General features: G+C 42.6%; 2 protein-coding genes across 5 annotated transcripts; one reads left to right on the forward strand and one right to left on the reverse strand.

The window, feature by feature from the left end:
- The first annotated feature begins 4 nt into the window (after positions 1–4).
- Positions 5–1,376, forward strand: Timm8b (translocase of inner mitochondrial membrane 8 homolog B). The gene is made up of 2 exons (XM_076925144.1): positions 5–166; positions 1,039–1,376. Exons 1-2 carry the CDS (start codon positions 83–85, stop codon positions 1,204–1,206), a joined length of 252 nt encoding a protein of 83 aa, XP_076781259.1. The 5' UTR covers positions 5–82; the 3' UTR covers positions 1,207–1,376.
- Positions 1,298–13,749, reverse strand: Nkapd1 (NKAP domain containing 1). 4 transcript variants are annotated; one of them, XM_076925139.1, is made up of 7 exons: positions 13,609–13,739; positions 13,050–13,146; positions 11,910–11,986; positions 7,959–8,059; positions 6,491–6,640; positions 5,532–5,585; positions 1,298–3,879 (listed from the first exon to the last, which is right to left on the reverse strand). In XM_076925139.1, the coding sequence occupies exons 3-7, from the start codon at positions 11,976–11,978 to the stop codon at positions 3,375–3,377; spliced, it is 879 nt and encodes a 292-aa protein (XP_076781254.1). In that variant the 5' UTR covers positions 11,979–11,986; positions 13,050–13,146; positions 13,609–13,739; the 3' UTR covers positions 1,298–3,374. The 4 variants fall into 4 exon arrangements, with proteins under 4 accessions (XP_076781254.1, XP_076781255.1, XP_076781256.1 ...); XM_076925140.1 differs by lacking the exon at positions 13,050–13,146 and having other exon boundaries at positions 13,609–13,749; XM_076925141.1 differs by lacking the exon at positions 13,609–13,739 and having other exon boundaries at positions 1,298–3,876; positions 13,050–13,572.
- Positions 13,750–13,814: the final 65 nt, after the last annotated feature.

Genomic DNA, 13,814 nt, shown 5'->3' on the forward strand with positions numbered 1-13,814 from the left:
AATCTCAAGAGTGAACCGGAAGGCAGGGGGCGGCGCGCTGCCTCCGCGCGTGCGTGCCTCAGCGAAGCCCCTGGCGCTGACAATGGCGGAGCTTGGTGAAGCGGACGAAGCGGAGTTACAACGCCTGGTGGCCGCCGAGCAGCAGAAGGCGCAGTTCACTGCACAGGTACGAGGATGAGGAAGAGGGAAAGGAGGGTGACGCGCAGATCCCCGGCACTCACGGAGCTCTGGACACTGCGGCACAGCGGGCCCACCCCGCTGCGCCTCCCGCCCTAGTGACCCACAGTGCTCAGTACCCGAGAGGCAAGCGCTGCGTGGGAAGAAAGGGTTAGAAAGCAGCGGAAAGGTTTGGGCTACAGGAGCATTGCATTCGGAATCTCTGGATTCTGACCTTGGAGCATTGGTGCCTGTAGACAAGACACGGGTCCTCACCCTGAGTTCTGGGTTCGTTGTTGCCCCCTGCCTCAGATTGGATCGTGTGATAATGTATTTGGAAATGGTGATCATTATTAGAGAAAGCTGCAGCAATCAATCAGTGTAGACTCAGTTGGTGTGGGGCAGGGTTTCGAGTGTTTCAGGCATATTTCAAACTAGGGTTTTAACCATTTAATCAAGATAACCTTGGAAATACTGATAGCTATCAAGAACCGACTAGTGTCCTTTCTCCAATTTTATAATATTGCTAGTTGCTTTGAGAATTGTGAAGATATGAGTCGTTGGTTTGAAGACAGGGTTTCTCTGTAGCCTGGCTGTCTTGCAACTCCCTCTGTAGACCAGGCTGGCCTTAACTTAGATCTACGTGCCTCTGACTCCAAAGTGCTGGGATTAAAGGCATGCCCCAACATCGCTGCGCAAAAGTATGAGTTCTAATGAGAATTTACTGTCTGTAAGGACGCAGATCTGGGGCCATTACTGGTGACAAAGTAAAGAAAGAGTAGTCCTGAAGCGATCCTACCATATGCTATTATAAGCCACAGAATGAGGAACTAAGTAAGATATCTCATACCCTAATGATTAAAGGATTTTCTCTCCCCTTAGGTGCATCACTTCATGGAACTATGTTGGGATAAGTGTGTGGAGAAGCCAGGAAGTCGGCTAGACTCCCGCACTGAAAACTGCCTCTCTAGCTGTGTGGATCGGTTTATTGACACTACTCTTGCTATTACCGGTCGGTTTGCCCAGATCGTACAGAAAGGAGGACAGTAGACCAAAAGACTTGTTACTAAGCAGATTGAATGGCCAGTGGTGAAAGACTTGTCAACGTGTCTGTTGGTGTTAAAAAGTAAGAGAGCAAATGTTCAAAAGTGAAATTTTATTTATGGGAATTCAGTAATTCCAACTTGTATCACACCAGTTAATAAATGTGAAGTCTCCAATTTTTTTTTCTTCTAAATCCCAATTTAGGATTCAACATAATCATCTCTAAGGAACACTAATAAGAAATGTTCCAGGGCTGGTAATGCAAATGGGAGAGTACAGGTTTTCAAGAGTGGCCCTAAACCATTGTTAAGGGGATTAGAGGAACCATCAAAGCCTTAGCCTAAGGCATGGATTAGAACAGAATTTTATTGCTTATGTGACCAAGAAAAGATGGAACATGGGGGGGGGGGGGAGGGGTGGTAAATCAGGCAAAATGTGCTTTCCTTGGGGAAAAAATAAGTCTGTTAAAAATGGGAGGAAGGTAAGGTCAGAACTCAAATGTGGAAGTGCCTTCTTTGCAGGACCATCTTCCTGAGTCTGTGCTTAGAATCAGTACGTTTGTAGCACAAAGCTGCATTAAAAATGCCCAAAACTACTTCCAACAAAGGTATTACTTGCTTCTAGAAGGTTATGAGGTAGTAACTAGACTCTCCCTCCACTAAACCCAAGGAAAAGAATATACCATGGAACTTAAGTTTGAGTACTAAAGTCATTAGTGTTTCAGTATCCCAAAAGGCTGCACCTGCTCATAATCAAGGGATAGGGCACATCTGGCCAACCATTTATTTTAAGAACAAGCACTTTATTAGAAATGTTCCATAAAGAGCACAAATTTAGTTAAAACTATAAAATGCCACTTCATGGGATGTCAGCATTATCGTATTCTATTGCTGGTGTCTGTCATGCTAACCATGAAGTATCTTTGTATTACACACGGACAAAGTAAGGCCAGGGAGGTTAGTTAACCTGCTCTAGAACTCAATTAGTGGCAGAACCATGACATTTCATGCATTTCACTCAGTACCAAAGTGACAACCTCAAAAGCAAAAACCTTGACAATGTCACTTTATCTTTCCTCTTAATGAAAAGTCAACTGTTCTGCCAACCACTTTCCAGTGGTATTTTGGTTTCTTTTAATATCAGGATCACAGTATATAGCAGGGGGAAATAACATGTTCTTGATAATCAAAACACAAAGTCAGACTGGGAAGTGGGTATGTCCCTGAGAAGTGTGTTTCATTTTGGAATTGATTCAACTGGTTTCAGGGAAAATCTAAAATCCATTAATAGAATTAGAAATGAACAAGGAAAACAACAGGACTGGGGGTATGGCTCAATGGTAGAGCACTTGCCTAGTATATGCAAGGCCTTCGGTTCAATCCCCAACTCAGCAAAAAGGAAAAAAAAGACATTTAGATGGCCGATGCCATGAATCTCTTTGAAAGCATCATTGGCAACTACCTCCTAATTCTTTCCATTTGATAGATAGGACAACTAAACAAATAATTTCAACACGAGCCCATTTAGGCAATATACAGCAATGGAACTAGAAAAACATTTACTATCCAGTTACTGTTATATTTGGGTTATGCTAAATGTAGCTGTAGACCCTGACCAGCAGGGAAGTTAGGCTGAAAACCCTAGGTTCCTTAGCAGTCATCTGTAGATATTACCATAAAGGGAAAAGATCTTATAACTATTTCCTCACTAAGTAAACTAGATGCCTATAGGGACCCAACTGCAGAAGAATCAAAGCACCAAAGCTGAAGGCAGTGTACCTCCTGTATGAATAGCAAAGTCTCCTTTTCAAACCATTCTATTTAGCACTACACTTCAGTCCTCCTTCATCCTGGACTCTTGATTCCCCCAAATCCAACATTCCAATTGGTATGCCCAGGTCATTACTGAGTTCTGCTTTCTGGGTTCTTTAATTTGCTGTACAGGTATTCTACCCTAAGTGATTAATTGAAAAAAATAATCTCTTCAAGACACCTTAACAAAATACCAGATTCCCTATTAACAAAGGAGGATGGAGATTAACAAGCCAAAATAGGAAAAAAGGTATCTGTGGCAGGACAACTCTAACCTCAGACTCCTGTGCTGCAGGAGTCACCAGCAAACCCCGCCCCCCCTTTTTTAAGAGTCAGTGGAAAACAGGACTGCTGCTCCCACACTTAGTCATCCTCTGAGCTCTCGGCAGACCTGGCATCGGTAGCCACCTTCCAGTTCCTGCGCTTGCTTGTCCTCTCCTGTACCTCAGGGTCAGGCACGGGAACATGGACATTCTTGTCTTTCTTTTTCCTTTTGGTTTTCTTAGTGTCTCTTTCCTCGATTTCCTCAGAACTACTAGATGCAGAATCATCTGACTGAGAAGTATCACTGTCTTCCCCTAAAGGTAAAGATTTTTTAGGAGACTTTTTCCTGGATTTTTTCTTGCTCTTGTGTGGTTGCTTCCTTTTCCTGGTACTAGAAGCTCGAGTTTCCTCTGAGAACTCACTTGAGGAATCTGCTGTTATGTCTGTGGCTTCCTTTTTGTTTTTCTTCTGTTTTTTGTGTGACCGTTTTTTCTGCTTCTTCTTATGGGATTTCTTGGACTTCTTATGTTTTCGGGATTCATGGGCAGATGATTTTATCTGTGGAGATGGTTTTTTTCCATTGGTAATGTCTTGCTGATCACTACTATTGAAAGAAAAGACAAGACTTTTATGGAGGAAAGAAAAGGTACATTTCTATTTAATACTCAGCACTCTAGGTAAACTATTAACATCTGACTGTAAGTCAGAACTTTGAGCTGGGTATGGTATGGTGGTGCACAGCTATAATCCCAGCACTCAGAAAGCAGAAACAAGAGGACCTCCCAAGTTTGAGGCCTTCCTCTACATAACAAGTTCTACACCCCCAGAACTACAAAAAGAGACGTCTCAATACATACCCAGCAAATGAGAGTTCTGATGGTTACTGTGTGGCTCATCTATTATTATTACAAAGGTTTTATTTCTTTATCTTTAAAACTCTAATTTGACGCCGGGCGGTGGTGGCGCACGCCTTTAATCCCAGCACTTGGGAGGCAGAGGCAGGCGAATTTCTGAGTTCGAGGCCAGCCTGGTCTACAGAGTGAGTTCCAGGACAGCCCGGGCTACACAGAGAAACCCTGTCTCGAAAAACAAAAAAAAAAAAAAAAAAAAAAAAAAAAAACCTCTAATTTGAGCTAAGCATACTGGTATATACCTATAATCCCAATATTTGGAGGGTAGAGGCAGGAGGGTCAAGAGTTCAAGGCCATCTTTTTTTTTTTTTTTTGGTTTTTTTTGAGACAGGGTTTCTCTGTGTAGCCCTGGCTGTCCTGGAACTCACTCTGTAGACCAGGCTGGCCTCGAACTCAGAAATTCGCCTGCCTCTGCCTCCCAAGTGCTGGGATTAAAGGCATGCACCAACACTGCCTGGCTCAAGGCCATCTTGAGCTATAGGAAATCCTGTCAAAAGGTAAACTCCTGATCTGCCAGGCTGAGTTACATATGAAATACCAAATACCACTGCTCCCTTATTCATGGTTTCATTTTCTCGGATTCCTGCCAACCAGGGTTAATTCCAGAAATAATTTATAAGATTTTAATTGCTTATCATTCTGAATAAGAGGATGAAAATCCTCACTATTCCACTGTGTCCCACCTAGGGCCTGAATCATCCCCTGTGTCTACTTACAACCATCTTAGGTCATTTATAGCCATCTGGGTTATCAGATCCACTGTTTGGTATAGCTTGTTTTATTTTATTTAACAATGACCCCAAAGCACAAGCATGATGCTGACAATTTGTATATGGCTAAGGGAAACAGTAAGATACTTCCTTACAGAACAGAGAAGGTTCTAATAGGTACTGTATTTATAATAATAATTTTTAAAAAACAATATGGAAGATAGGAAGACAGACTATAAAATAAACAGATTATAAAATATCTAACGTTTGGGGCATCTTGGAACATGTTCACTACAGATGATGTTGCATAGTTATTTTTTTAAACCCTTAGGCTTACAAAACAAACTTCAGTCTGGGAGGATACATCAGGATTGTTTCCCAACTAAATTCGGCTTGTTTTCTTTGTTTTGGAAATAAGACATTATGTCCCAGGCTGGACTCAAACTCCTGGACTCAGGCAATCCTACCTCAGGCTCCTGAATAGCTGAGACTTCAGCCATGCACTACCATTCCAGGTTCTAGTTATATTTTCAATGACAAACTAATCCTTTGTAAATGTTAGGAATGCTACTGATGGCACAATTTTGTATTCATCTGAGGTGTTTGGTTTTGTTCCAGTAAGTGCATTTACCTACCTGTCTGTTTCAAACTCTTCAGGATACAACTCTTTATAACCACTGTGACCCCATCTGTAAGGTGACATAATACATGTATTTTATGAGGCAATGCATATCATTTTTGGAAATTAAAACAAAATTAGATCTTGGATTACATGAATACTATATATACACAGAGAGAGAGAGAAAAAAAAAAAAGTGGCACAGTAAAACCACACAATACCTCAGTGATAGCTCTACTTTCTATACTACTATCATACCAGACACAGGAGGTCCTGTCCTTTACCAGACACTACAGACTTCATATGGTCTTTTCTTTAGCAGTGAAGTTCTCCCAGACTACAACATGTTATCCACTCTGGGACACTCTAAAGGATTTGCATGTCAGGTGCAGAACCTGTAGCCCAAAACAAGCCTGAGTATTTCTGTCTCTATAGATTTTCCATTCTGGACATACTACATAATACAAAGAACATATGGCCTTTGTATCAGACTTCTTTTAACATTTGTAAAGTTTCCGAGGCTAAGCATAAATAATTAGTACTTATCCCTTTTAGTACCAAGTATTATTCCACTATAAGGAAAGCCTACATTCTGCTTAATGCATTCATCCAAATGGCGGTAGCCATTTCTTAGCCATTGTAAGTACTACTGTGCATATCCACTTACAAGCTTTTAAGGGGGCAATCTGTTTAAGCTTTATTTTTATTAATTTTTGTGTATGAGTGTTTTGCCTGCCTACACATACATGCCTGATGCCCACAAAGGTCAGAAGAGTGTGTCAGATCCCCTGAGCTGGAGTTATAAGCAGTTATAAGTTGCCTTGTATGTGCTAGGAACCAAACATGGGTCCCCTACAAGAGCAACAGGTGCTCTTAACCACTGAGCCAGCTCTGCAGCCCTAGGACAATTAATTTCAACAAATACATATTCTCAAGCCAAACACCATTAGGGATCACAAGAATGTAATCACAAACCTGTCTGGTATATTGGATTCATAATCATATAACTTCTTGTTCCAGGATTTAGCCTTAAGAAAACCATCTTCCAGGGCCCCAGAAATTTCATTCTTTGACCTCCAGTAGTCTCTCTGACTTTCTTCATCAAAACCATCACTTCTCATCCGACTATAAATGAAAAGAGACAAACTTTTAGATTCATAAGCAATCTGTGATGTCATTTTATGGAACATGTTGAGACCCTACCTTTGCACCATATAACACTGGTACCAGTCACACTTAACCTAGTACTACACCAGAGTCCACATACTCCACAAGCTCACTCACTTGTAATTCTTTTCTTCTAATACTTCCCTAGCTTTAGATTTCGATTTCTAGCTTTAGAAATCAGGATTCTGACCTACCTCATGTACCTATTATCTCTTATACTTAAAAAGCATATGAAGCCCTAGAGATATTCCTAATTACTCATAATACACCCTACACCTCGAAGAGAACACAGTCACTCCAAAATCCTTTATATTCACACTCAAATTATTACCAAGGAAATATAAAAGCCCACAAACCTGGCAAAAATAGTAAGTATAACTTTGTGAAAGATACCTAGGGCTGAAGCTATAGCTGACTCAATGGTTAGGAGCAGTTTTGGGAGATGTTAGTTCAAATCCCAGCACCCATGTTAGTCAGGCAGCTTACAACTTCAAGGCATCCAGTGCCACCTTCTGTCCCCTACTGACCACCAACAGACACATATACATAAATAAAACAAATGTTAAGGTGTAATAGACTAAAGGAGGAACTCATTATAAGACTCCAGGGATGGCTAGAGGTAAAAGTGCTTGTCTGGCAAGCCTGATGACTTGAGTTCTAGTCCCAGAACCTAGAGTTGTTAAGAGAACAAATCCCTGAAAGTTATCCTCTGACTTTCAAGTGTGCACTGGCACACCCATATACACTCACACATCATATAAAACACTGCCAACACAGTAAGTAAAATAAATTAATTTTGTTTTTGTCTTGGCTAGTCTGGAAACCACTATGTAAGTCAGGCTGGCCTCAAACTCAAAGATCTATCTGCTTCTGCCTGAGTGCTGGGACTAAAGGCATGATGCACCATGCCCAGCAAATCACACAATTTTTATAAGATGAAAGGAAGGGAGGGAAAGAGGGAAGGGAGGAGGGAGGAAGAATATACTCCAGTAGAAAATCTTAAGTTACAAGCTATTAGATAAGGTTGGAATCCATAAAACCTAAATTTTACAGTAGTCCAAGGAGAATGTTTAATTTCCCATTGAGGATTAGTTCAGTCTAGTCATGTTATCACAGCTGTCACTGTTATGCTTGGACCTAAATTTAGGAAACAAGGAAGGCTTACTGATTTGCTGAACTGAATGCATCTATCCTTAACATACCATAATGTCTTAAAGCTAAAGTTAGTAATTCTAAAAAGATGAGAGTTATTTTGGTTCTCAGAGGCATACTTCACCTTGAGCTGCTGGGTACTGTGTTCCTTCTGGTCCCCTGGTAAGCATCCTCCATCTGCTTCTCTAGTTCTCTGATTTTCCACATGTCAGACTCCTCCTGAATCTAGATGTTTTAAAAAAGGAAACAAAAACCCAATCACTAAAAACAGCTCTTTGCATTACAGAAAACAAACTAACTGAAAGTACAATCTGCCCTAACTATTAGGATACAGACTAGGAGATGATCTGGAAAGTAAATTCTGGTTTCTCTATGGAGTTTAAAGACTAACTAACCAGTCTAACACAGTAAATCTACAATTATGCAGTAACAGGTTTTGAGCCCTGCAGAGATACATGGATCACCTCATTAGTTTTACAGTCCTACTGCAACAAGAAAATAATAACCCTACATGGTTCTGAGATACAATATGATCTTAGTCACAATAGTAAGTGATCTTACAGGACAGCAAAGCAGGCACCATTAGAATATTTTACAAAGAAGCTGCAAAACCTTAGAGACCGTACCAATATTCTTAAAACAAGTAGACAGGTTTCCTTTTTGCTTTGGGTTTTGTTGTTCTGTATTTTTGTTTTGTTTCGAGACTGGGTTTCTCTATGTACCCCTGGCCTAGAACTCTTTCTGTAGACCAGGTTGTCCTTGAACTCAGAGATCAGACTGCCTCTGCCTCCTGCCGAGATCAAAGGTATATATCTCCTCCAGGCTAGAGAAAGATTTGCTTAGCTTTGTTTTTCTTCTCCGTGCAATACTCCCTCTACTGGCCTGGTACCTTTCCCAACCCCTGCCTGTAGAGTTTTGTTTTGTCTTTTATTGTTTTTTGTTGGTGGTTTGCTATAGATGGCTCTGTGCTTCCTGCATTTTGATGTTAATTTCTGCTCACTTAAATTATCTGGGAAGGGCTGCAGACAAGGAGTGAGTCAAGTACTCAGGTGACTTCTTGTGAACCAATCCCCTATGAATAAAAGAACCAATCACTGGGCCAGCAGGTGGGGCTTCCAGGCTGGATAGGAGAAGAGAGAAGGAATGGGGATTTACAGCGGTGAGCACATGGACAAGATGTAGTGGTAATTTCCACCTATCATGGTGGATGGATCCACCACCGGAGAATTAGATTTAATAAGGCTTACAAGATTAGATTTTAGTTGTTGCACCCAGAGACTGAGTTACCATTGTTCCTAAACTCTGTGAGGTGTTTTTCTTCTCACAGAGTTCTCCACTAAGTTCGAGGCCTTTGAGGGGCACATTTTCCTGATGTGCCCCTCAAAGGCCATGGGGGGGGTTGAAGCACAGGAAAGGCGTGGTAGTGATCTGCCAGTGGGAACTTGGAGAGCTGGCTGGTGAGATTCTGGAGCTCTGGTCGGTTGTTGAGCATCAGAGCAGGAACTTGGATGGCGGCTAAGCCAGGAGCCAGGAGGCCGCAGTCTTTTCTAATATCTCCTGCTACAGTGGTGGTATTTTTATTTTGTGGTGGTTTTGTTTTGAAACAAAAATCTAAATTAGGCAGGCCTTAAACTTGTGGTCTTCCAGCCTCTCCTCACCTTCCTAGATGGCTGAAATTATAGGCCTATGCCTTAACCCAGTAGGGATAAGGCTGTAAATTCCCTAGGCATAATCTCTTTTTACATTAAGAAAAGTCAGATAAGTAGATGTCAGATATACATTTTTTAAGGATTTTACTTATTTATTATATGTGTGTATGTGAATACACTGTAGCTGTCTTCAGACACATCAGAAGAAGGCATCAGATCCCATTACAGATGGTTGTGAGCCACCATGTGGTTGCTGGGAATTGAACTCGGGACCGTAACCTCTGAGCCATCTCTTCAGCCCATAGATAATACATTTTTATGTACTTATTTTGTGTGTGTATGACAGTGAGAGAGCAAGCAAGAGGGAAAGAAAGGGAAGGAGATGGAGAAACATTCATGCAATGGCACACACATGGGGTGTTAGAGAACTTTCAATTGGTTCTTGATTTCCATCTCACTGAGTTACGGTCTTTCTTATTTTCTGTTGCTATACTACATATTCTAGACTAGCTGGCCCTTGAGCTTCTGGCCAATTTCTCTGTCCCTACCCTCACCGTGCTCACCACGCAGGAGTATTGGGATTCCATACTTGTATCACTGCATCTGGCCTCTCACCAGGATTTTGGAGGTCAAATTTGGGTTACCAGGCTTGCAATAGCAAATGCTTTTACCTGTGCCAGCTTCCCACCCATTTTGTTTTGTTTTTAACTTGTCTTATTTTACTTTATGTGAATGGATATTTTGTCTGTGTACCACGTGTATAAAGTGCCCACAGAGGCCAGAAGAGAGTGAATGATTCCCCAGAACTAGAGTTACAGATGGTTGTGAGCCCCATGCAGGAGCTGAGAACCAAACCAAACCCAGACCCTGTGGGAAAGCAGCCACCTCGCCAGCCCCTTTTTGTTTGTTTTCTGCATTCTTGGCACACACAACCGGCTAGCCATGTACTTAAGCAAACTTCCTGGCACTCTCCTCAATGCTGAGATTACAGCCATGTACATCAGACCTGGCTCACATTAAAATTCTTGTCACAAACAGAAACAAAGCAACATAGCTAACAGAAAATATTCTGGAAAGCAGAAGACAACTGCCAAAAGCAAAAGCACATTGTATTTATTTCTAAGTTCTCTTACGCACTTGGTTAAACCTCTGCTAGAACTACTTTGTTTTTAATCTGTCACTCTCAAATCCAAGGTCCCTATGCAACTGGAAGTAGAATTAACACAACTGTCTTAAGTAGTAAGAGTAACTATTACACTTCTATCCACCTGTTGCTCAAGTAACAGCTGGGCACAAGTCGGTGACCATAGTCACTGTGAAAGTGGTAAGTTCAAGGCCTGCCCAGAATACAGACTGAGATTAAGACCAGCTAGACAATAAGCTTAGTGATTCTCAGTGATTCACAGATTCAACCCCCAGTACTTAATACCTAAGTACTATGATAGGAACGACCAAGCCAGGAGTACACTGTGTTGAAGAAAACGGGACAAGGGGGTCTTGCTCTTTTCATTACAGGCGCACTCTTAGGTGACCATCTACATTCCCAAACTTTGATTCCAGCTCTAATTCTCCTTCTTGACTCCAAGTCTGAGTTTTCAACATCAAGCTCCCATTCATAAACATATTCAAAACCAAAGTGTGTCTCATGTTTGTCCGTTGCCATTGTTTTCCCTTCATTACTTCCTCCCAGCCACTCCACTCCCATCACAGCACAGTCTCCTAGATCCCATCTCTAAGCCGGCACACTTAGCCCATCATCCTCCCAATGTCTCTCTCCATTGTCTATTTTCTACCACACCGACAGTTCATCAGTCTAAACTCACATTTGTGGCAAGCACACCCCCTCATTCCCTCAAGGGTAAACAGCACTTACAGGTATGAAATATGGGAGACACTACTCCTAGCTGATGACTTCTTTATTGCCCAGAAGAGAAAGTTTATCTCTTAAGTTTCATGAAAACAACTCTAATTTGTCACTTGCGTCTTATCTTCCATCACTGCTCCTGTATCTTCTACTTCCTAGAAGCATAATGTCTCCCACCAAGTGATGAATGCTTGAGGAGTAGGGCTGGAATGAGGGCTTTGCATATAGGAGACATTATCACCTGTGCACATCACTAGGCCCTGCTCTGTTGCTCTGTATTTGTGCAAAGAATTCTCAGGCAAAAACAATGCATCTGGTAAACATTATTCATCAAGTAACCAGCTCAAATATCAGAGACCATTCATTCTGTGAAATCATTCTACTTTTTCTAAGGCAGACTTTGTTATTCCTTCCTGGGTGCACTAAAGCAATTTGTAACTATCCTCATAGTACTTTTCAAACTATGATTGTTTCTTATGCATCTTTGTTATCTCCCTACATAATTCATGGTTTACTGTATGCTCTCAAGAAATGTGGACAGTAACTAGATTGTATTGCCTACCTTATTGTGAGCATCTGTGTGCCGGATGACATTCCTCAGGAGGACTTTCCCCAGTGGAACCCGTGACATTCTTTAATCTGAAATGAACCAATAATATGCAATACATTTATTTTTATTAAATTATAAAGAGAAAAAGAAATGAAGAAAGAAAAAAAATTACTGAACTTTATGATACCTGACTATGGTGTATGTAAAGATGAAAGGGGATGGTGTACATTAAGTCTTTAAAACTGCACAAAGCTGCTCAACATTGTTTCTATGAGCACCATATAATTCAGTTCTCTGTCAAGTAGTCAAGCCATGGGATATTGGTTCCAGGACCACTAAAGGTAACTAAATCCAAGTATGGGCTGCTAGAGCATTTGCCTAGCCTAAGAGCCACCCTGGATTCAGTCCCTCAGTAACATACGTGTGCACACACACAAAGCAATCCTAGGGTGCTCATCTCTCTTTTAGAATGGTATAGTATTTGCATATAAACTATGCTCCTGTGTATTTTAAGTCAGGAGTGGTTTTTTTTTGTTTTTTTTTTTGTAGTCAGGATCTTAACTAGCCTCAGGTAGCCCTTTACCTCTTCTTCATCCTCTTACCTCTCCCCCACGTTTAGGATGAGTGGGAGTATTTAGGTTAATTATAATACTTTACACTATGCAAATGTTATGTAAATGTTACGACGGAGATTAGAAATAATGACCAAAGAGGGAAAGGTCTGTTTGTGATCAGTACAGATGCAATTTGATTCCCCAAACATTTTCAGTTGGCTGTTTTAACCTACGGGGATCCCCAAGTTTAGACTGTACCCCAACTCTTCTTTTCAAAATCAAGGTCCTAAAGCTGTTAACCTGACCCCAGGCTGCATGGACCCAGGCAAAAGATATGTCAGTGTCGAGGCAAGAAATCAAATCTCAAAATTCGCTTGCAATGACACGTAGATTCGAAGGCATAAAACACCACGTACGTCAACAGTAAAAAATAAATAAATAAGCTGAATTGTACAAAAAAAAATTTAAATGACTTAAATATCTCTACTCAGGACATTTTGTTTCCTATATTGTACGGAACTTTCCAAACCCAGAAGACAACGATATTCACATGTGTAGCTATCAGGGGCTTGGTGCCACCGTCCCGATGCTCACTCACCCCTCGATCCTGAGGAAATCAGGCATCTTGTTAGTGTGAGACGAAGAACCACTCCATTACAAGATCTCCTCCGACCCAGGAAGCCAAGGAGTCAGGGCTGAAAGGCAGCTCTGCAGCTTCACCCGAGTCCTTCGTGAAAACGCAGCCTTCCCACCGGTTACAGTGCCCTCACCCGAGGCCCAGGCTACGGCTGCCTTCCCCCAGCCGAGCCCGCCAGGCGGCTCTCTCTCCGGGACCCAGGCCAGAGCGGGCGCAGGCGCGGAACGCGGCCTGCGGGTGGACCGGGGCATTCCCCGCTCTCGCTGGGCTGGGACGGCGCCCGGCGGCTCGGTTTCACTCCCGGGACAGAATGGGGACAAGGGGCATGGACACGGCCTTCCGTTGGGCCCCGGGGAGTGTCTACAGTGCCTCAGGGAGAGCTTGAAGTTTCCAAGGGGAAGTCGGGGCAAACACCCCCATGTCTGTCAGCGGGCTCCCTGCCCCGCCGCAGCCTCGGCGCTCTCGGCAGCCTTCCCTCGAAACGCCCTCCCCACACAAACACACACAAACACACCCATACCGTGCGCCGCAGCCTCGCGTGGCGGGGTGGGAGAAAAGGCGGCGGCTTCCTTCCGGGCCGGAAGTCGTGCTCCGGAGAAACGCTTCCCTCCCACAGGAGACTCCCACAGAGCGGGCTCGCCCGTCGCCGTGGAAGCTGGCAGGTGCAGGAAGGAAGCCGGCGCTCTCCTGAGAGAGAAGCGGGACGGGCCCTCTGAGGAGCCAGTC

The sequence above is a fragment of the Arvicanthis niloticus genome, chromosome 26 (assembly GCF_011762505.2).
Source record: "Arvicanthis niloticus isolate mArvNil1 chromosome 26, mArvNil1.pat.X, whole genome shotgun sequence".
Classification (NCBI taxonomy): Eukaryota; Metazoa; Chordata; class Mammalia; order Rodentia; family Muridae; genus Arvicanthis; species Arvicanthis niloticus.

Bases quoted from the DNA above. Each gene is read 5' to 3' on its own strand.
- Nkapd1 (XM_076925140.1), bottom strand. From the start codon at position 11,978: ATGTCACGGGTTCCACTGGGGAAAGTCCTCCTGAGGAATGTCATCCGG. The intron at 8,060-11,909 runs GTAGGCAATACA...TAAAACATCTAG, and splicing joins ACACAGATGCTCACAATAAG to ATTCAGGAGGAGTCTGACAT. The intron at 3,880-5,531 runs GTAGGTAAATGC...TTCTTTCAATAG, and splicing joins GAAGAGTTTGAAACAGACAG to TAGTGATCAGCAAGACATTA.
- Timm8b (XM_076925144.1), top strand. From the start codon at position 83: ATGGCGGAGCTTGGTGAAGCGGACGAAGCGGAGTTACAACGCCTGGTG. The intron at 167-1,038 runs GTACGAGGATGA...CTCTCCCCTTAG, and splicing joins AGGCGCAGTTCACTGCACAG to GTGCATCACTTCATGGAACT.